Source organism: Xenopus laevis, chromosome 8L, assembly GCF_017654675.1.
Source record: "Xenopus laevis strain J_2021 chromosome 8L, Xenopus_laevis_v10.1, whole genome shotgun sequence".
In the NCBI taxonomy this organism is placed as follows: domain Eukaryota; kingdom Metazoa; phylum Chordata; class Amphibia; order Anura; family Pipidae; genus Xenopus; species Xenopus laevis.
The window spans coordinates 51,199,764-51,221,802 of NC_054385.1; the positions used below are offsets into that span (position 1 = coordinate 51,199,764).

Consider the following 22,039-nt stretch of genomic DNA (forward strand, 5'->3'; position numbering starts at 1 on the left):
ATCCAAATTTCAAAAAGGTCCCTTATCTGGAAACCCCCTCAGCATTCTGGATAACAGATCATATACCTGTAATAACTCACTTTAACAAACAAAAAAACTCAAGTGTAATAAAATGCATAAAGTTTGCCCAGATGTAGTAACCCATAGCAACCAAACAGGCATTTGCTTTTAAAGGACCAGTAACATCAAAAAAAATGTAAAACAATTCGTTAGTACACATCAAAAAATAAACACCAACACAAATTATACTTTAAAATCACAAAGCCTTTATTAAGAAATAACTTACAGAAACTGCACTTCCTGTCCTGTACAGAAACGGCGAAAGGCGACCATCGATCCTGCTGAGCTTGATTTCTCCTCCTGGCTACTCATGGATGTGACGCGACTTGCTGAACTCCCAGCATTCTCTCACAGCCGCGGCAGCATGTGGAGTGAGAGAGGATACTCCGATCATCCCACGCCCATAGTGACAGCAGCACAATGATCAGCTCCCCGTACAGCAGGCCAGCTACGAGTCCCAGCAGCCCTTGCGTCTGCGGCTGTGCAAGAATGCTGGGAGTTCAGCAAGTCTTGTGTTCCCTAGGAAACCAAATACCAACGTGTCAAGCACAATGATCAGCTCCCCGTACAACAGATCCCCCGTACAACCGGATTTACAGAGCAGGAGCGGGACTAAGAGACCATTAAATATTGTGCCCACAGTGGTCTCATTAGGCCCCAGGCAGCGCATAACTACTCCCCCTGCGCTGGCTGCCGCTTTTCTTCATCAGCGACATCATCCATCGTATAGGAGGAGGAAGGGGGCCCGGGCAGTCACTGCATCACATCCATGAGTAGCCAGGAGGAGAAATCAAGCTCAGCAGGATCGATGGTCGCCTTTTCTGTACAGGACAGGAAGTGCAGTTTCTGTAAGTTATTTCTTAATAAAGGCTTTGTGATTTTAAAGTATAATTTGTGTTGGTGTTTATTTTTTGATGTGTACTAACGAATTTTTTTACATTTTTTTTTTATGTTACTGGTCCTTTAAAACAGGACACCAGTAAATTGGGATGCAACAAATACAGGATTCGGTTCAGTATTCGGCCAGGATTCTGCCTTTTCCCGCAGGATCCAGATCCAGATGAACCCACATGCCTGGCTGTACCGAATCTTAATCATATGACTTTTCGTCACACAAACAATGAAGTGAAAACATTTCTTTTGTACTAGTTTAATTGAAAAACATGAATACAGGTAATGGTAAACATATATAAGGATCTTGAAGCTCCATTAGGTTTATTAGGAGTATGTAGGATGAACAGTTGTACAAGTAGTACATGCAAAGGTGGGGGAGAGGCAAACCTTCTTTGCCCTGATTTGCATGTGTAATTTAGGCTAGTATTCATTTTGGTATTAAACCGGATCTTTCAGGAAGGAACGTTTTAAAAATGGTGGATTTGGTGCATCCCTACCAGTAAATCCTACCTGCTGATTGGTTTCTGTAGGTGATAAGAACTGTAGCAAACTTTGCACGGTATATAACATAACCCCTGAAGTTTGCCTATAACAGACTTGGTTTGCAAATTATTCTATTGTTTTCAATGACAAGTCAGAACAAAACATTGTGACATTTTTCTGTACTCACATGGCATAAATGCACTGGTGCTACAATTTTATTACATTAATTCCATGTTGTAAGACAACTTTCTTAATGGTAAAACTGGAAAGAGGACCATAGATTGTTGTGCCTTCATATAGACTGTGTGCAATACATCACAAGCTATATTTTTCAACAGTTTTGGACAGAAATTCCGTGCAGCGTCTGCATCCGACAGTCACGTCGCGTCGGATCAACAATGCGACTACATCTGACATTTCTCTCTTACCTTATTTCCGTTCAAGCGATTTGTTGCAGTGTAGTCCTACCCTAAGAGTTGAGAGACCTTATACAAGGCTGCGAAAATGTACATAGAAATAGTTCTGTGAGGTGGGTGAATATTTTATTAATTGAATAAAGGAAAGCAATTACATAAACCTACTTACTAAAGGCACATAGTGCCAATCAGTGTTGATTATATAGCAAGATGCTGACGCAAGCCAGTAGCGAGTAATATTATAGCCTTGTTTAGTCTTGACTTATCTAATCAACTCCCTATCCATCATACTAGTCTCTAACAGCTGCTGATGTACTGGAGCTGGAGGCTGCTGCTATGTAACAAATTGCAAAACATCTATCTACCAACAGATGTGAACAATAGGGATGCACCGAATCCAGGATTCGGCCTTTTTAGCAGGATTCTACCCGGCTGAACCAAATCCTAATTTGCATATGCAAATTAGGGATGGGGAGGGAAATTGCGTGACTTTTTGTGACAAAACAAGGAAGTAAAAAATGTTTTCCCCTTCCCAGGATTCGGTTCGGTATTCGCGAAGGATTCAGGGGTTCGGCCAAATCCAAAATAGTGGATTCGGTGCATCCCTAGTGAACAATGGAGTAGATATTGGAGAAACAGGAAAATACTGTTGGGACATCAGTAACAAGTTTTTTTCCTTTAAGCCAAAATAGTTAAAATGCTATTTATATGTTATCAGGCCTTAAAGGGGTAAACATATTAAATATAAGGATGCACCGAATCCGGTGGGGGAAGAGAGTAAGAAAAATTTGACTTCCTTGTTTGTGTGACCAAAAGTCATGTGTTTTTTTAGATTCAGTTCGGCCAGGCACTCGGGCGAATCCTGGATATGGTGCATCACTAATTAAATTAAACTTAACTCTTAAACACTGCCGGTTAAATAAAAGCGAGCCAATTAAATGGTAAGGGCTAGCTTATTTAAAACTGATGTCAAATCAAGAATATCTAAATGCCTCCAACTGGACAGGCCTGGTCTATGAAAAATAGCCATGTATTTGTATAGCTAGTGTATAAACACATGCAGAGAAACAACAGTTCCACTCCATGATGTAACTGCATCAACAGATATGGTGACAGCACAGTTTTGCCACTAGTCACCTGTCACTGTCGGCACCCTAAATTAAGAACCAATGCTAAGCACCCTTAGTGCTTAGCATTGGCTCTTGCTTCCACCTTTAACAGCTGCCTTTCGGCTAATCGGGATGCCGCCAGGTCTTATTAAGAGAGGTGCCAAGCGAAAGGTTCTGAGCGAGCAAAGGGGCATGACGGTAATGCAAAGTCTTTTGGGCAGACGGTCACGATACAAGGCGTAGACAGAAAGCGTCAGATCAGGCCGGGTTGGGGCAGGCAGAGTACAAACGGTGTCAGGCAGTCAAGGTTCAAACCAGGAGATCAATCAGAAGGGATACGGAATAAGCAGAGTCAGTTACCAGGCAAGGGTCAGGATACAGAAGTCAGAATCGTCAAAAACCAGGCAGGGATCACAACAATGTATCAGAATCAGACAAGAACAAACTCAGAAGGCACCAGGAATTCTCTAGGAATTAACCTATAATGGGCAGTGATAAAATCCACAGTGTTTCTTTCAATACTTTAAACTTTCGCGCCATCGCACGCTGTCGTCAACACGCCAGTGCACATGCGCCTATAAATGCCACGCGTGCCCTAGCGCCTACGAAGAGGAGCGGCGCGGCGGGCATCCCTGCCGCGCTGCTGGACAGTAAGTTATTATATCACCACAGTCACTGGGTGAATCACATATGCTTGAGAATGCACAATTCATATAGACCAGGGATCCCCAAATGTTTTTACCTGTAAGCCACGTTCAAACGTGGCTTACAGAAGTAAAAAAAGAAATCAGCTGCCTGTGTACAGCCACCTTTACAATTTGTTGCACTCACACACATTCACAATGTAGGATAGTTGCATCTGACAGATTCACACTGCTATTGAAGCTACTTTCTCGCCAGGAGATTCTCTGCTCTGATTCTATCGCGCCTCACACAGGAACCTTATAGTGTAGAGAAGGGGCGGGGCTAACTCCAGGAGGCAAAGCTGAGCAGTTTGCGGCGACCAAATAGCTCTGGAATAGTCCATTTTTTTGAAGGGATGCTTACTTCAACACACAAACCTTGTTTAAACTTGTTGGGGGTTTGTAATGTTAATCTTGAGAAATGTGCTCCTATCAAAAAGTACAAAATTATATATATATATATATAGCAAGGAAATAGCCTTTATTTTGAAGTACAAATTTCAGAGGGGGGAAACAAACCCACAGCTGTGGATGCCCATGCAGACAATGACTGAATTTGTTACAAAACACAAAGAGGTTTTATAACAATTTAAAGGCTCGGCGGCCAATGGGAGGAACGTCTGGGCATCATGTGACACGGCATTTATGTAACACTTGACTGGAAGGCTCTCTTATTAGCAGGAATGGAGCAGTGTAGAGAGCTGGGGGAAGGCAAGGGCTACTGAGAGCTAGAGCCACAGTGTGGAGGCGCAATGAGTGGCCATGAGGCAGACAGTATTATGCTGGAGTTCGCGGCTCAGGCTTTCCAAGCCAAAAACTTCCAGCTGGCGTGTGAGATCTATGAGAGGCAACTGAAGGAGCAGAAGGCGGTGGACTGGGGGCTGCTGCTGAAGAGGGCAGACTGCTTGGCATGCTCGGGCAAACTGGAGGAAGCCTGCGTCTTGTTCCACAGGGCTGCGGCGCACAAAAAGCTGTGTGCGGAGGATCTGGCGACTCTTGTGTCCTGCATGGCAGATCACTTACGGACCAGAGAAGGGCTGCCCGCCCCCGCTGCCCAGCAAGATGCCAAGTGGGGTGCCCTGACCTGTAGGGAGTGTCAGGGATTCTGGTTCGAACCAGTGACCTTGCTTTGCGGCCATACGTTCTGCAAGAAGTGCCTGGAGTGCCAGGCGGGCAACAAGAGTGAATGCAAAGTGTGCAGGGCGAGCAGCGAGCATCCCTACAGAGTCAACGTGCTGCTCAGCAACATCCTCAGCAAGTGGTTCCCCAGCAAGGCGCAGGCTGTACAGCTCAGGCAGGAGGCCAATGGCCAGTACAAAGACTGCAAGTGGCAGCAAGCACTGGCCACATACAATGAAGCCATCTCTATAGGTAACCACTATAATAAGAGCATGGGTTTGTGGGGCAGGCGTGACAAGTATGGGGGTATATGCTCTATTCTGGGCCAAAAGCTTGCCATTAAATTACTATCACACTAGGCAGAATGGTGGTAGAAGTTCTAAAGAACAAGTGTCAATTCTATTATTTTTTTTCGCTATGAGATAAAAAAGTGTTACAAATGTATAACGCTGCAAGTGTTTTTATATGTAAGCTTATAAAGTATAGCTGCAGCAACACTATTATACACATATATATATATATATATATATATATATATATATATATATATAACCTGTAACATATATTCTTATAAATAGTGCCTAGTGCTGTTATGTGTCACATGATTCACTGAACATTGTGCATTAGAAAAAAAACAAATGTACCTCCAGTTGATACATTAAATTGTTCTGTATAAAATTATTACAATAAGGTACCAACCGGAGCTCCACAGAGCTTACAATCTAACATTTACCCCATACAATTTGTAGACATATGCACTGGGACATACTACTGTCACTATTCGTAATAATTTTACATTTATTTAGGAAGGGAGACATTTTAATTTGAGATTTTATTCTACTATTCTGATAGTTTACCATTTGTTGGGGACACCTTAGATATTCCAATGTATGCATGTAGTAGCAATGTGCTAACATACCCCCATTAGTAAGTAACAGTCAGTAGCAATTGGCCATAGAGCACTGATGGGGTATGAAACAAAAAAAAAAATAGCTTTACTTTCCCAAGGCAGCAACTCAATAGGTAATTAATTTTGTTTTGTTGCATTTGTTTAACTTTTTTGGCTTGTTCGGAATCTATATCTAGTGCTAATAGATAAACAAGTCCACTTCACACCAGGTGTTTATTGGTTTTGGGGGCCTACTTGTTGCCAGAGTAGTGTTCTTCACCTCTCCACTAATGACACATACTGTAAGAAGATGCCTGGCTGGTTTCCTCCCCGCCAGTGAAGCTATGCTGGAAAGTGGGTCAGGAGAACAGTGTTGTATAACTATGAAGGCCGTTTTGTCTATCAGCTCTCCCTATCCCCCCCCCCCATGCCTGGTTGTATAACCAGTAAAGTAACTCACAAGTAGGTCAAACACTTCCCGAGTCCCCAACTACCCCTGTCTTTTATTGGGAAACTATGTTGCAATGATACAGCCCTTAAGGTTTACATTTTATTAAGCAGATCACCTTGTTTCCCGAGAACATTGTGTTGACTTGTTGTGGATTACAAAACATGCTTCTTAAACATCCTATGAAACTGGATTTTAATAGCCACTTTGGTCAGCTCTTGTGCTACATAATATCTGCGTGCCTCTTGATTTTTCCAAGATTGTGTTGGCATAGAATATAAAAAAATAAACATTTATTTAGTTTACCTAGATAAGTAAAAATCCTTTTTTCTCTATTAAATTCAGAAATCCTGTTCTTTAGGCAGTGCTGTGCAACTTTATTTCATACAGTTGGACAGAGCACATAGCTATTATAAAATGTCCTACAAAGAATTCTATGGATATTTTTAATATCCTAAGGACCATAAAAATGCCCTGACGGGTCACATCCAGACTACTGCAAAGGGATCAATTTTTGAGTGCCATCCCATAGGTTAAAAATCCCTGGTGTGAGAAAGCTGCCCTATGTGTATTTTAGGAACCCATTATTATAATTTTCAGCTCCAGTAGCAGTAATCTAATGCTAAGCCCATACAATGTGGTCAGTTGATGGTTGCATGCCCAGCCCATGTATTCATTCAACAATGCAGAATTCACTCTAGTAGATTCTGGGCTAAGTGTAATAGGTGTATATAGAACTATGGTGGAAATAAGGAAGGGCTAATGGGAACTGTCCTTGGCAGGGACCCACTAGAGCTGGGACCCACGGGGAGATTCTCTGCTACTTTGATAGGCCAGTCAAATGCTAAATATGGCAGGCCAGTCTCACCCTGTATACATATCGTTTGGACACTCTGGGTGTTTTAGACCCACCTATAGGGGGCCTACCTAGCAGTCCTGCTGTCAGGGCATCTGTGTAATCTAATGGCATTGGCAGTACAACATGCTGTTAGTGGGGTCCACCTTACTCAGATTCCGGGTGCCTTAACGGAGAACAACCCCTTACGTTTGTACAGTACACAGTGAAACGAAACAACGTTCCTCTAGGACCATGGTGCTACACAACACAACATAGATGTACCGGACAACAGCCAGAAAGTGCAAGTGCAAAAATATGCAACTCCTGCAAGACAGGTCAGCATAGTGCAGGGACAGGACAAGACAGTGCACACTCAGCAGCACACTAGCCCCAGTAGACAAGTCTCCAGGGTATACACTTGGGGAACAGCTAGATTGTCAGCCAAATATCGCATCACCTCCCTCCAGAACCTTTGTACTGGGGGGCAGTGCCCTCGCCAGGTGCAAGAAGCATGCCTCTGACTCCTGACATCTTGGACACTTGGGAATCTCTTGAAGATTTAGTTTTGCCTCAGTGGATGACACAGTATTGCAGCTCCCTCTTTACTTTACAAATATATAGATAAAGCTCTATGCAGAATAACCACTTATTTTATTGCATAGTTATAATAATGAAGTTGGAGCTAAAGTAAAATTCTGCTTATAAACCAGGTATATTGTATTATTTTTTTGGATCTGTTGTGAACAAGATAGATGTATTATATGCCAAAAAAATAAATACACTCCGTCTGCAACTGGACACACTAATTAGAAACACCAATATCAAGGACTGCTTAATTATGCAAACAAGTGGTAGACTTAAGCTCCCCACTGACTGTAAAGTGAAGACTCTTCTGTTGTGGGAAAACCGTAATTAGTATTTAATGAACATGCTTCTTATTAATGCCATCACTGAACTAACATTCCTACTGTATTTAAGTTTTGTAGATGAGATTTCTCAGCCACAGGAGGGCTCTTTACCTGGTTAATGCATTATTAAAGAAGCAAGTGAACTTGTAACACTAAAATTCACTGCCCACTCACTTACACTGTCTAGTCTTTTTCAGTTTGTTTTTTTAATAAAGTAGATGAATTCCCTCTGCAGAAGAAGACGGGCTAACATTGTTGTGCTTTATTCCATCTTCATTTACTAGCTCCTCAAGACTATTTACTGTACAGCAACCGTGCTATGATTCACTTAAGCTTAAAGTCTTACGGATACGCTTTACAAGACGCGGAGACCGCATGCAAACTCCAGCCATATTGGGTAAAAGTAAGTGCTTGTTATTGGCATCTCGGTGTACAGCATATTTAAAACAAAATGAAGGCTTGGTTTTGACTGTGATAAAATTATGAGGCATGTTTGGGGGGGGGGGGAAAGCTGATGTTTAGCACCATTGTCTTGGATATAACATCATCCTTTCAGGGACCACCGAGTTATGACTTAACACAAACAATTACCAAGACTTTCTCTATATTTCCTTTTTTTCCCCATGACACTTTCTTCCATGTCTATGACTTTCTCTCTGTCGTTGAAACTCTCTAACAAAGCACCCAGCCACACATACACAGATCCAAACACAAGCACAGGTGTTCCTCTAATCAGATCCATACACATTTTGCATTTAAAACAACAAAGTACCACTAATTATCTTTAGCTTGTAATATATTGCTTAGCTGAGTGCTACAGTGAACTCCATAGTGGTATGGATAGATGTAATATTTTTTGTTCTATTGTTTTTTTTCCCCAATAGCAGCAGGCACACAATAAAAGTACTATACACATTAAAGTACTGAACAAAGTAAAACTACAAGTACTGCAGTGTTCTATGACTAAGATAAAGACACTCTGCAGTCATGGAAATTCTCAGGGACTTAAAATAACCTTTTATATTTATCAGCAGATAACCAATAGCACATATTACTATCATTATCATTTCTTTTTAAGCACCAAAAATCTTAGTGTTTTATTGCAAGTTTGTATTTACTTCCTTGTATTACCAGTGATGAGTAACCAACCCTTTTCATGAAGTCATGACGCAATGTGCCAATTGTTTTTCAATGCCCAGATAAAGCCTTTTGAATGTTTGATACATTTGGCGCTTTTAGGAAAAATGTACTTTTTGTGTAAAGCAAAACATAAAAAGTATTACCCTATTAACTATAGTAATAATATGTAATATGTAGGGTCACCTGAGGAAAGCACAATCGTTGGTCAACTTAGGAAGAAGTGAAGATGCTTTGCAAGAATTTCTTTTCTGCCTTGCATTGGACACTGGGAACAAGAGTGCAAAGTCTGAGGCCCAAAAGGTAAAGTGTTTAGTTGTCATCCTTTTTCAGTTGTGAGTGCAGTCATTATGGAAAATAAACTTGAAAAAAGATTCTTTGTACAAACCAACCTTTCAGTTAGTCTGTCCATTCCAGAGTCATTTATGTTTTGGGGACCCCAGATAAGTAATACAGCTATATGATCCATTATCTGGAAACCCATTATCCAGAAAGCTCCAAATTACGGAATGGCTGTCTCCCATAGACTCTGTTTTATTGAAATAATCCAAATATTCAAAAATGATTTCCTTTTTCTCTGTAATAATAAAACAGTACCTTGTACTTGGTCCAAACTAAGATGTAATTAATCCTTATTGGAAGAAAAAAACAGCCTATTGGGTTTATTTAATATTTAAATGATTTTCTAGTAGACTTAAGGTATGAAGATCCAAATTACGGAAAGATCCATTATCCAGAAAACCCCAGGTCCCGAGCATTCTGGATAACAGGTCCCATTCTGTAACATAATACTTTCCAGGATCTCACATCCATTAAAAGACTAAACTTGTAACTATCATTTTACTAGAGCAGCAACAGTCACTAATGTCACCTTGAGGCTTGAGATGATATAGGTCTTGTTACTGGAGCCTAAAATAAAATTTGTTTTTCTTCTGCCTACAGCTGCTGCTCAATTTATTAAGCTTGCAAAATAACCATGGAGACTTGCCAGAAATCCTCCAAACAATGTCGCACCCATTGAGATTAAAGGGAAATGTTCTTAGTTCACTAAACACCCTGGCCCCTAACAGGAACATGCAGAGATTGAAAACAGTAAGTGTTAATGTATTATTTAAAAGTAACATATACTGTTGCAATGGTGACTTATTAGTATTATTGTTAATTATTGAGCTCAAATATGGTTGCTCTTCATAAAAGGGGCAAAATCTATATATTTGCTAAATTGATGTATAATTATATTTCACAACCAACAAGTGTTATTAGTGCTACTTGTCCCAAGACAAATATAAGCACTCTTGCCCGCATATGTAATAAAAGGCAGCAACTTTGCCCAGGTGCAGCAACCCATAACACCCAATAAGAAGTTTGCTTTTAAATAGGTGATTAGTATATTCTGATTAGTTGCTGTGGTTTACGGCACCTGGGAAAACACAGTGTTTATTATTAAATAATTGGAGTTATTTAATTACCTTTCCTAATTAAAATAGGAAAGGCAATTAGTTGCACACAGTCTGTAACTATTGCCTGAAAATGTCAATGTTCAGACATGCATGCATACATGCGCGATTTGAGGAATTTCTTTTAGAGAAAGATAACCATTTTTCAAAGACCTTAGATGGCTAAAGTAATCAAATAGGGGAAGTTTCAGGTATTGTCCGTTACCTGAAAAAGTTTTAAGAAACTGTGTATTTCACTATAGGCCATGCTGTTTTCCAACACAAGACATGTAAGTGTGCAGCCATTATCTTCTCTCACTCAGGTTAATATGGATATTAAAAAGGGTGTAACCATTTCAGAAGACACAGATCCCAAATCTAGCAGCTCAATGCGGTTGTCAAGCCAAACCCCAGAAAGTAAACTGAACTGCTCAGAAAAGACCACGACTTTCACAGCAGAACCCTCGGTACTTGTGTCATCTACGTGCAACATGCTTAAGAGGAAAGCTTGTCCGAAGGAAACCGGATGGTCATCTGAACAAACACCCTGCAAAACCTTGAAAAGAGGTGGGGTAGTTAATCTCCTGTTATTACATCCTCTTCTTCGAAGGAATTGTGATAATGCCTTTTAATAAGCTCATTACAGTAAAATACCATTGGCAGCTGCTTTGCTACAGTGAATAGGCTTCTATTTTCCACTCGGGTAAAGCAACGCTGTATATCTAGGAAAGTAATTTTAAAAATCCTAAAAACATCGGCTAGACATTTTTCATAAAGGGGTGGTTCACCGTTAAGTTAACTTTTGGTATGTTATAGAATGGCCCGTTCTTGGCATCTTTTCAATTAGTCTTCATTATTTATTTTTTATTATTTGCTGAAAGCTGGCTCTTTCCAGCTTTCAAGGGGGGTCACTGACCCCATCTAAAAAAAATGCTCTATAAGGCTACACATCTATTGTTATTGATTCAGGCCCTCTCCTAGTCATATTCAAGTTTTTTATTTAAATCAATGTATGGTTGCTAGGGTAATTGGGACCCTAGCAACTGGGCTGCTGAAATTGCAAACTGGAGAGCTGCTGAAAAAACTCAAAAAAAACCCACAAATAATAAAAAATGAAAACCAATTGCAAATTTGTCTTGGAATATCTCTACATCATACTAAAAGTTAACTCCAAGGTGAACAACCCCTTTAAGGCATCTCCCTCTTTATAAAATACTACCCTTTACTGTTGAACTGGGCCACCTGGACACCTAGAAAAAACCTTGTTAGCCTTTATTACGCAGCCCACTCCCTTGCTGAAATGTAATCTCTCCCCTGCCCCAGACTCGAAAATGGCAAAGGAGGAGATGGTAAGCGGCACATGGGTGGGGGGGCCTAGGTTGGAAGCTGGGTCACCTGAAAGGGGGGGCCCTTCCATTGCAGTCCTGTTGGGCCCCAAATGCCTAGCCCGACCCTGCTACCTTCATCATTAAAATATAATGGCCATTTAGTTGGGCTCCATGGAGCACCTTTATAAAGTCGTGAGAGACCAATAGGAGTAATAATTGCAACATTGAATATAATAGATATTAGTACTGGCAAGAACAATTCAATATTGTCGTTGTTATCCCATACTAACATTCCCTTTCCCGCAACGATGATTATATTGAAAATAATGAATGTTTTACTACTCGGTATCGCATATGTTATTAGAAAAATAAAAGAGATTAAAACAAAAAATATATAAGCCCATTTAGGGCCCATATTTTCCTGACTGACTGAAGGGAATGTTATGTGTTTTTAGATCCTGCTGTGGCTCGCGTTCTTGGGAATGAGCACTCCAGTGCTTCATGTGTTGATTCATCCGATCTGGATTGTTCCCTTTGCATGAGGTATCATTTTTTTCCTCTTGATTACCCACAGTTTGCTGCCAGGTGACAGAAAAACAGCAGTAAATATTGATATTTAATTAATAGTGCCACCCACATACAGATACACTATTGTGCACAATCACATAATTTCCATTATCCCTGGCAACAATTGATCAGGTTTTAAGCCTATAGACAATAGGTTTATCTGCTCTCTTTTGCCAGACTCCCTTTGACCTAATAGTTTAGGAACCTTTTGCTCATTCATATGGATTTAGAATAGGTATCATATCTATATTACTGTTTAGCTTGTGACCAAGCATACCAAGACTTGTAGTCCCTATTTATTTTCTTGTTGCAAGATATTGTTGCTTTCTCTTTTTATTCTTTTGGCTTCAGACTGTTGTATGAACCAGTAACCACACCCTGTGGACACACATACTGTTTAAAGTGTCTTGAGAGATGCCTTGACCACAACCCCAAGTGTCCTCTATGCAAGGAAGACCTTTGTGAGGTAAGCAGGATACTGTTATAAAGGTGTGCTGGCCATAAATCATATGAATTGTAATTTTCATAAAAGTTTTTAATTGCTTTATCATACATCCTTTCATTCACCGTGGCTTCTTTTGTTTACATCATTATTGCTTGGAGAACACTTAAATGTAATTGTTATTGAAAGCAGCATCTGTCTGTGTCTTTCTGCACTGCTAGTTCTGACCTGTTCCCACAATGCCTGCATGCTCCTTCACAGGCTTTTTCGTGCTTGCGTGGCTCATGGGTAAGAAAAAAGGGAAACCCTGCAACGGGTCATCCATAATTTTTTATAAAAAGCCTTCATATTAGGGCTATACAGGCAGTCCCCGGATTACGTACGAGATAGGGTCTGCAGGTTTGTTCTTAAGTTGAGTTTGTATGTAAGTTGGAACATATACATTTACTTATTTATTAAATGCAACTTAGACAGATGTTTGTCTAAACATAGTATTTATTTTTACCTTTCTGTGCTCTGCAGTAGACAACACACAACAGGGGACTGGGGTAGGTGGTTTATTAAAGCTAAATGCTAATAAAAGTCAAGCAAACCACAGTACATTACTGTAATAGCATCCCTTTGTAACTATGAGTTGTATGTAAGTCGGTTGTATGTAACTCATAAGCCAAATGTACTTTTTATCCTGGGGAAGATTTAAGAACTGGGGCCATGCCCATAGTCTAAACCTGCTTTATTTTAAAACTAAAATAGATGCATAAAATGAGTGCTTGCTTATCAGTCACTTAAATATGTTGTTTGTGTTTTGAGATAACTTTCTGTTCTTCGAAATAGAGTTGCCGCTGTTAACTTTCCTCCTGTGTTCCAAGATGATTTCCACTCGCCGTCGCCCTGAAGTGGTGTCACTCTGATGCTTTTCGCAAATGTCGGCTTCCTCAGAGGCAGATGTCACTTTCAGGGCGACTGCAAGTAGCACGGCATTTTTGAACGCATTAGGAAAGTTAACTCACTTTTTATAGACACACGATCACAGACTTTGTTGAACACTTGGGTGTTATGTATATTTTCCAATATTGCGCTAGGTCTTGTTTTATGTTTATTCTCCTAAAGCTTAAAGGACTGATTCCCTATATTACAAGGCAGTGTTTGATCAGCTTTTCCTTTCACAGGGAAAGAAATAGCAAGTCATACTATCACAATCTGGCATTTCTTCCCATACAATACAGTAGAAACTGTTGCAAATAACTTACTGGCAACAATTATCACTTGAAAAAAAATGTACTGGCAAGTATCTAATAAAAAACATTGTGTCCCTTTGTAGTCAGAGGAAACAAATATGTAAAAAGAGACCCAAACTACTCATGTGCCCTAGCCTTATTATGGTATATTCTTTTTGTGTATGAATGTTCTTTTTGTGCAGGGTTGCAGAATATAGAAGTACTATATAAATAAAGGATAAGAAAGAAGAGTTTGGGCATTTTTTTCTTACCAAATGTATTGAATTTTACTAAAATGGGGCACGTGGATTATTTTTTATAATAAAGTTCTTTGAATCATTGAATCTAATATTAAGGCAAGCTAGGGTTTCATTTAGGACAAAAGGCAATGGAATATTTATTACTGAACTGATTACACCCTCATTTATCACATATTATTACTGTAATTTCTGTTAAAAACTTTAACAAAATGTAATTCATTAGCGTTGATATTAAAACTGGTTTGATATTAAATCATCTGGTTCTACTTATATTTCTCATGTGACAGTTCTTTGAACCAGAAGGAATTCCTTGCATAGCTATTATCCTACTGCTCTACAGTATGTTTCCAGTATATTTCCAGTGCTGGTAATTCTGGCAGGAGGATTAGTAGTTAGTTCCATGGCTTAGCAAATATAGAAAGAGCCTCTGTACTGATATATGCAAAGTAACATTGTCTGTTTAACTGCATCACATCAAATCCCAATCTGCTGAAAGGCACTAATAAATTAGCTTTCTTGTATGAATAACTTTTTTTCTCCCTAATCATTTAAAGCATACCCTCTATTCCAATTCAAGTTGAAAAGTATTTTTATGTCATTGTTTTCAGTATCTGGCAATCAGGACATTTTGTAAAACTGAGCTGATGGAAGAGCTAATAGCCAGTTATTTCCCAGATGAGCTGAAAGATCGAAAAACAGTAAATGAAGAGGAAATAGCAGAGCTCTCCAAGTAAGTTATTTTCTGGTTAAATATAAACAAATATCTAAATAAAATATTTGTTTTCTAGATATAGTTAAGAGCTATGGCACACATAGCATCACGGCAGTCAAAAACGAGGGGAGTTAATTAATGAAAGGCACTAAGATTGCCCTGGTGCAGTAACCTATAGCAGCCAATCAGCAGGCTGCATTTATTGGTCACCTGTTGGTTGCTATTGGTAACTGCACCTGGGCAAACTTTAGTGCCTTGTATAACATATGTTATATACATATAAATGCATGACAAACTAATGTTTCCTTTGTGCAATCTGTGGGCAATTCTAGGGGGCTGTCCATGTCTCCACAACAACTGCTGTCTTTACTAGTGCTTTGGGCCCTTGATACTCACTATGAAATGCACTATTTTCATTATATTCAAGAATGACAGATATGCACATTTCCAGCATCACATCATGCTTTAAATATACACTATTGATAAATCTACAATGATTTATCCTTCTCACTGTAGTCAAGTACCCAATTTTTGGAGCCAGAGAGGGTAATTTGCTCATATTTGCATAGATTGCCATAAGGAAGTTTACCAATAAGCCACAGGCCTTAATTCAGTTTGCATCAGTTCAAGCCAAGAGACTAACATAAAACCATTCTGCAGCGGACATCATCTGGAAAGCACAACAGGGTTCATAAACTTCAAAAGCTGCAATTATGATTATAAACATAAAATTTGTTTCTGCTTATGTTGGAGAGCAAACCACATTCTCTCCAGAACGTGAGCATAAATGCTCATTCCAGGCATATTCTTGTTTATGTCGTGGGGAGAAGTAAAACAGGGTCTGAGGTGAGGCAGCGAGTAAACAGGGTTTTGCCATTTCATGTGCTTGGGCAGGAACTGTTCTACAGTATTTAATTTTCTACAAATGAATTACGTGTTTTCAGGATAGGATGTTGTTTGGATACAGAGTAAGACTGGGCACTGATGTCACAAGGGTCATAGAGGTCATAGCTCCAGTGGGCCCTGGACACCCCAGTCTGACGCTGTTAGGATACCTTTCATTTTGTAATGTTAAAAGAAATCTTTTTTTTTTTTTCACGAAAGCTTGAATAAGAATGTGCCCATATTTGTTTGCACAATGGCCTATCCAACTGTCCCTTGTCCGCTGCACATATTTGAGCCTTGCTATCGCTTGATGATACGGAGGTGCATGGAAACCGGCACAAAGCAGTTTGGAATGTGTATTGGGGACTCTGTTAAAGGGTATGTACTGTAGGTGTTGTCAATTTTAATGTATTCTTCTAGCTGCCCTGCTTTCCTTTTTTTTTATACTCTGCATCTTTTTTAAACTGCTGTGTTTCCTCTATGGTAAAATGTGTACAAAATAGCAAAAAAATACCTCACTCAACAGGCTTAATAGAAAAACAAAAGAAATTCCAAATTTGTTGGGATTTTTTTTATTTTTCTATTAAAATCAGTTACTCTGAGCCTGTTGAGTGCGGTATTTTTTTTTTTACTATATCTATCTATATCTATCTATATCTATCTATATCTATCTATATCTATCTAATATATATATATATATATATATATATATATATATATATATATATATATATATATATATATATATATATATATATATATATATATATAAAATCGGTAATTACATTAAAAAGGTTGTGTCAGGCCAACGCTTCGGTCTCCAAGACCATTATCAAGACCAGGATATATATATATATATATATATATATATATATATATATATATATATATATATATATATATATATATATATATATATATTATACTATTTGATGCAGTAGAATAAAAACCTGCATGCTACATACCTGAGGTTACAATATTAATCATTGTGAGATACAGCCCTATGTAGGGGATTGCTGATGCTGTACTTCCTGTACTTACAGGCCATTGCCATTTCATATTGTTAACTAAAGATGTATTTCTGCTCAGATTTGCAGACTATGGCTGTATGTTGGAAATCCGAAATGTGGAGTTCTTTGCAGATGGCCGTTCAGTCGTAGACAGTATTGGGAAAAGGAGATTTAAAGTAATAAGACACAGCCAAAGAGATGGTTATAACACAGCAGACATTGAATATATTGAAGATCAGAAGGTAAGTTGAGTTCTGACCAATAGACAATAGCTAATAAACCAAACTTAGTTACAAACAGATTGTGTCTATGGTATTGCTGCCTCTGGAGAACTCCTTGCATGCCTTTGTCCTGTTTTGTAGCGGCCACTTATATTTAAGAATGAATGTACATACACAATAAAATACAACCACATACTGACTGCTTAATAATTCTTGGGGAGAATAAATAGTCAGTCCATAGTTCCTAAATACATTTATTATTTGATATTTCGAAGACCTGTGAGTGCTGACCCTCTTTTTTTTGTTTTGAATAATTCACTTTCTGGCTGTGCACCCAGGCATTTATATAATTTTTTTTCGTGAGTGCGGGCATCCCTTGGAATGAATATATATATATATATAATACACAAAAGCCATGAATATCTTGTAAATTATATCCTTATAAACTGTGAGTTCTGATGTCATCAGTTATAAACGGTGAGTTCTGATGTCATTTCTGTCACATGACTCACTAAACTTTGAGTATTATAATAAATAAAGTACCCCCAGCTGTAAAATATGAGGATATTAGAAGTTACCTCGGAGTTCCATGACCTGTATAAAAACACTCGGCCTTCGGCCTCGTGTTTTTATATGGTCATGGAACTCCTCGGTAACTTATAATATCCTTATATTTTACAATAGGGGGTACTTTATTCACTATATATACATACATACATACATACATACATACATATATATATATGATAAATGACGGTGCATATATTGATGCATGAAACATTTTTCCTATTAGGTACAAGAGCAGGAATATGAGGACTTACTAGCACTGCACAACGCTGTGTATGATCAAGCTTTCAACTGGTTTACTGCTCTAAAACTAGCGCTGAAAAGTCGAATTTTAAGTCATTTTGGACCAATGCCAGCCAATGATTGTGATGTACAGGTAAATTATTTAGAGTACTTTATTAAAGTACTTTCATTAATTTTTTTTTCGGGGTTTTAGTCTGTGATCTAAAAGTCTGGAATAAATAACCGGCAAATTGATTGATCCTTAATGAATCAGTTTAAATTATTATGGATAAGATTGCCCTGCCCCTTAATGAGCTGTTTTAAACTAGATTATTGTTAAGAAAAAGACAACACTGGATTTTGTTGCTTAAATAACTTTTGTTTTTTATAGGCGAACCCCAATGGACCTGCTTGGTGCTGGTGGATTCTTGCAGTTCTTCCACTGGAAAGTCGGGCTCAGCTTCCTTTCCTTTCCATGACTTCACTAAAAGATCGCCTGACAGGCATTCGGCGAGTCCTTCTGTTCATGTGTCGATCTCGCCCACGATAACATCACGGTGCAGACTTCTGACTGCATTTTTGCCAATAATGCAAGTGTGGCTGCATATTCTAGTGGCTCTTTTGAAATCCACATGAATCAACACATTTATGTACATTCACGTCTTTTCCTTTTTTTTATTAATTATGGAGAAGAGAACACAACTGAAACAAATCAGACTTTTTTTGTATCATTTTGGAAACAGTGACCCTTTTTCAAAGTTTTGTTATACAAAACATGGGTTTTTGCACAGAGGTACATAATGGTGATTGTCATTCCCAATAATTTATTTTTTCACTACCTTTAAGCAATCTTCAGTTTTCACTTTATGTAACTTGTCTTTGTCTAGCTGCTATATTTATTTTGTTCTATTCAAGAGGAAAAGATCTGAAGAAAAGCAATTGTTCGAAATCCTTTTTTAAATCCATTTTTTTTTTAAAGCAGCCTCTACAATATAGATTCTCCCAATATGAAAAACAAAGAAACTGCTCAAAGTGAGTCCCAAAATATTTCCATTATATCCAAAAAGGATCTCAGAAATTTAGATTAAAATATGTTGGCTTCCAATGCCCAGAGCTGTCCTCTGCCGTAATATAAGGCTTATAAATAGCATAATGCTAAATACTAAGCCAAATCTTGAATACAGTCCTGGAATGCATACAAATCCAGAACCTGGCTTTGGGTATCTCAAAGCACTTTAATACCATACATTAAAGCTTAGGAGAAGCAACCGATCACTAAGGATAGTGATTTAGTGATAGAGATTTAGCCTCCATTCTCCTAACCACTGTCTGCACTAAAAGCCACTGAGGTTCTATATAATATATACAGCAAGGCTGAAAACCTGAATGAATGGGTCTGTACTGTTAGTGTATTAGTAACTGTCTCTGGAGACATGAGTCTACTTGTTTAAGACAGAGAATTAGGTCAGTTTTGTTATTTTGTGCACTAAGTAGGGTCATATTGGAAATTTATAGTAAAGTCACATTCTACTTCCTATTCACATAAGTACACTCAAAACTAGTGATGGGCAAATTTGTCCCGTTTCGCCTCGTCGAAAAATTTGCGAATTTCCTGCAGAATTCGCAAAACGGCGAAAAATCGTGAAATAGGAAAGTTCAATTAAAAATTGTGAAATTCGAATGTTTTCACTAAAAAATTGTGAAATTTGAAGGATTTCACTCAAAAAACTTGAAATTTGAAGGATTTCATTCAAAAATCTTGAAAATCTGACATTTTCACGAAAAAATCTTGAAAATCGGAAATTGATGCTGGCAAATTTTCACCGGCGAATTTTCACAGGAGATTTGCAAATTTATTCGCTGGCGGTGAAACGCTGGAATTCACTGCAAATTCGTGCCAGGCAAATTTATTCGCCCATCACTACTCAAAACCAAACGGTCTACTGAAAAGCCTCTTCATTAGGGTTTGAGATACAGAGGCTTCTCAGCCCGATTCATTTAACTGATGTTAAAAACTGGGCTATGTTGCCCTTTTGAAGCTATTTCATATTCCATTCCCAGTTTACCTTTTATAACTGTACCTGTTTCTGTTGTTCTTTTGCTTTTATTGCAGTATTCTTTCTTGTTTTGATATTTGCACTCTATCTTTTCTACCTCGTGATACAAGAGTAGGTAAAGTAAAAATCCTTCCTATACACTTACAGTAAGTCAGTATAGGAAAATCATCACAGAGATTACCAGTGTCGGACTGGCCCACCGGGATACCAGGAAAACTCCCAGTGGGCCCTCTTGCTTCTAATCATTTGGCATATTTCATGGTCATTCCCTATTTTTATGAGAACAAAGAGGTTTAATAGATGGATTAATAGATTATAGTATGTAAAGAAAAGAGACTAGGAGAATAGAGGTTGAGTGAGGAGAGGAAGAATAATAGTACTGAGAGTGGGCCCCTGGTCTAAGGTTTTTGGGTGGGCCCCTGGTGTCCAAGTCTGACACTGTGTGGGGGCCCCTGAGGTAGTGGGCCCAGGACCCCCAGTCCAACACTGGAGATTACTATAGAAACCAGCAGAACCAAACTGGCGGGGGGGAAGGAACATTGAAACACATCATTAATATTGGTGCATCGTTGTAGCAGAAGTTTGTGCTGCTGCACATATTGTAAGTTCTTGAAACTGCATGTATAAGCTTAGATCACAGCAGTACCAATGACTTCATGTGGCCATCAATGGTGTCTGTGAATGCAAGTGTATTCACTTCAAGGCCAGCTTCATTCCCTAGTGTGCATGATGCCGAATGATTTCTGTATATGGTGTGGCTCAGACAGTCAGCCAACTGACAGAACCCAGTTTGTACATAGACCAGGCAGTTATCTGCAAGGGTGAAACATACATTCTGTTGCCGGTACCATTGCAGCAAGATGTAGCCTTCAGACTGACGTGTGTAATGGTAACAAAGTACATGAATTTGAAAGATTACCACCCTTTAAAGGATTTCAGCGCCTGAGCCCAGGAGGATTAGTCAAAATAACTCGGATAATCTTTACTATCTATGTCCACGCAAAAATGGGCTTAGGGTTCCACTTGTTCTAAGTTTAGTAATGACAGTTTGTACAACTTTAATCTAGGAATATTGTTTCCTCCTGTCTTTTCTCCCATTGTGCATCCAGTATAACAGCTTGCATGATATTGTAGCATTCTTTGTGAATGAAACATACACTTTAATTTTGGTGTATTACCCTTTCAGAGCTTTCCTCCTGCTTTTCTACAAACAAAAAGTCCTTTTTAAATGTGTTATTCTTATTATGCAAACTGCCTCTTCGTGATGGCTTCAGGGACTGCTTATATTTATATAGTCTTAGGGATATACTGTATTAATCAAAGAGTGAAGTCTGAGATCACCACAGTCCACTAGGGTGAAATTCCGCCACTCTCCATTCATTTCTATGGGATTTTTAAAAGAGTATTTATCAATGGGTGAAAGTGAAAGTTCTCCCTTTGATAAATACGCCTTTAAAAATGCCATAGAAATGAATAGAGAGAGGCGGTATTTCCCTTTAGCGAGTTGTGCGATCTGCAGCCTCACTCTTTGGTATATATGCCCCGTAATATGTCATAGAATGACTTGTTCTAAGCAACTTTTCAATTTGCTTTCATTTTTTTTTTTTTTTTTTATAGTTTTTTAATCATTTTCCTTCTTCTTTTGACTCTTTCCAGAAGTGGTCACCAGTCTAAAAAACAATGCTCTGTAAAGTTGCAAACGTATTGTTATTTCTAAATTGTATTACTCATCTTTCTTTTCAGGCCCTCTCCTATTCATATTCTAGCCTCTTTATTAAAATCAATGCATGGTTGCCAGGGGAATTTAGATAACTGAAATTGTGAATTGGAGAGCTGCTGAAAAGCTAAATAACTCAAAAACCACAAATTATTAAAAAATGAAAGCCAATTTTCTCAGACACTCACTCTCTTCAATCATATTAAAAGTTCATTTAAAGGTGAACAACTCCTTTAAGCCTCACACTACAGACTTGAATACAGAAGCAGTATCATTGTCTGAAGTGTATGCTTCAAAACAACAACCCTTGCATCTATTAAGTGTGTAAAGCAACACTTTCTTTCTATGATGGTCACACCAATGTTGTTGTGTAGTTGCATGCTGCAGTTTTGGATAGGGATGCTGGAATGTATG

General features: G+C 38.6%; 1 protein-coding gene across 2 annotated transcripts; it reads left to right on the forward strand.

Annotated features, from left to right (window-relative positions):
* Positions 1-4,210: 4,210 nt before the first annotated feature.
* lonrf3.L (LON peptidase N-terminal domain and ring finger 3 L homeolog) lies at positions 4,211-19,419 on the forward strand. Of its 2 annotated transcripts, none has more exons than XM_041572761.1 (12): positions 4,211-5,016; positions 8,132-8,250; positions 9,165-9,287; positions 9,927-10,076; positions 10,723-10,987; positions 12,204-12,291; positions 12,667-12,781; positions 14,843-14,964; positions 16,051-16,209; positions 16,921-17,083; positions 17,856-18,005; positions 18,243-19,419. In XM_041572761.1, the coding sequence occupies exons 1-12, from the start codon at positions 4,398-4,400 to the stop codon at positions 18,399-18,401; spliced, it is 2,232 nt and encodes a 743-aa protein (XP_041428695.1). In that variant the 5' UTR covers positions 4,211-4,397; the 3' UTR covers positions 18,402-19,419. The 2 variants fall into 2 exon arrangements, with proteins under 2 accessions (XP_041428695.1, XP_018085410.1); XM_018229921.2 differs by having other exon boundaries at positions 4,221-5,016; positions 10,744-10,987.
* Positions 19,420-22,039: the final 2,620 nt, after the last annotated feature.

What these genes read in the sequence shown, in the direction of transcription:
- lonrf3.L (XM_041572761.1), top strand. Translation starts at nt 4,398, where the DNA reads ATGAGTGGCCATGAGGCAGACAGTATTATGCTGGAGTTCGCGGCTCAG. An exon ending in CTGCAAAACCTTGAAAAGAG is followed by an intron (nt 10,988 to 12,203) that starts GTGGGGTAGTTA and finishes ATGTGTTTTTAG; the next exon opens with ATCCTGCTGTGGCTCGCGTT. An exon ending in GCAAGGAAGACCTTTGTGAG is followed by an intron (nt 12,782 to 14,842) that starts GTAAGCAGGATA and finishes CATTGTTTTCAG; the next exon opens with TATCTGGCAATCAGGACATT.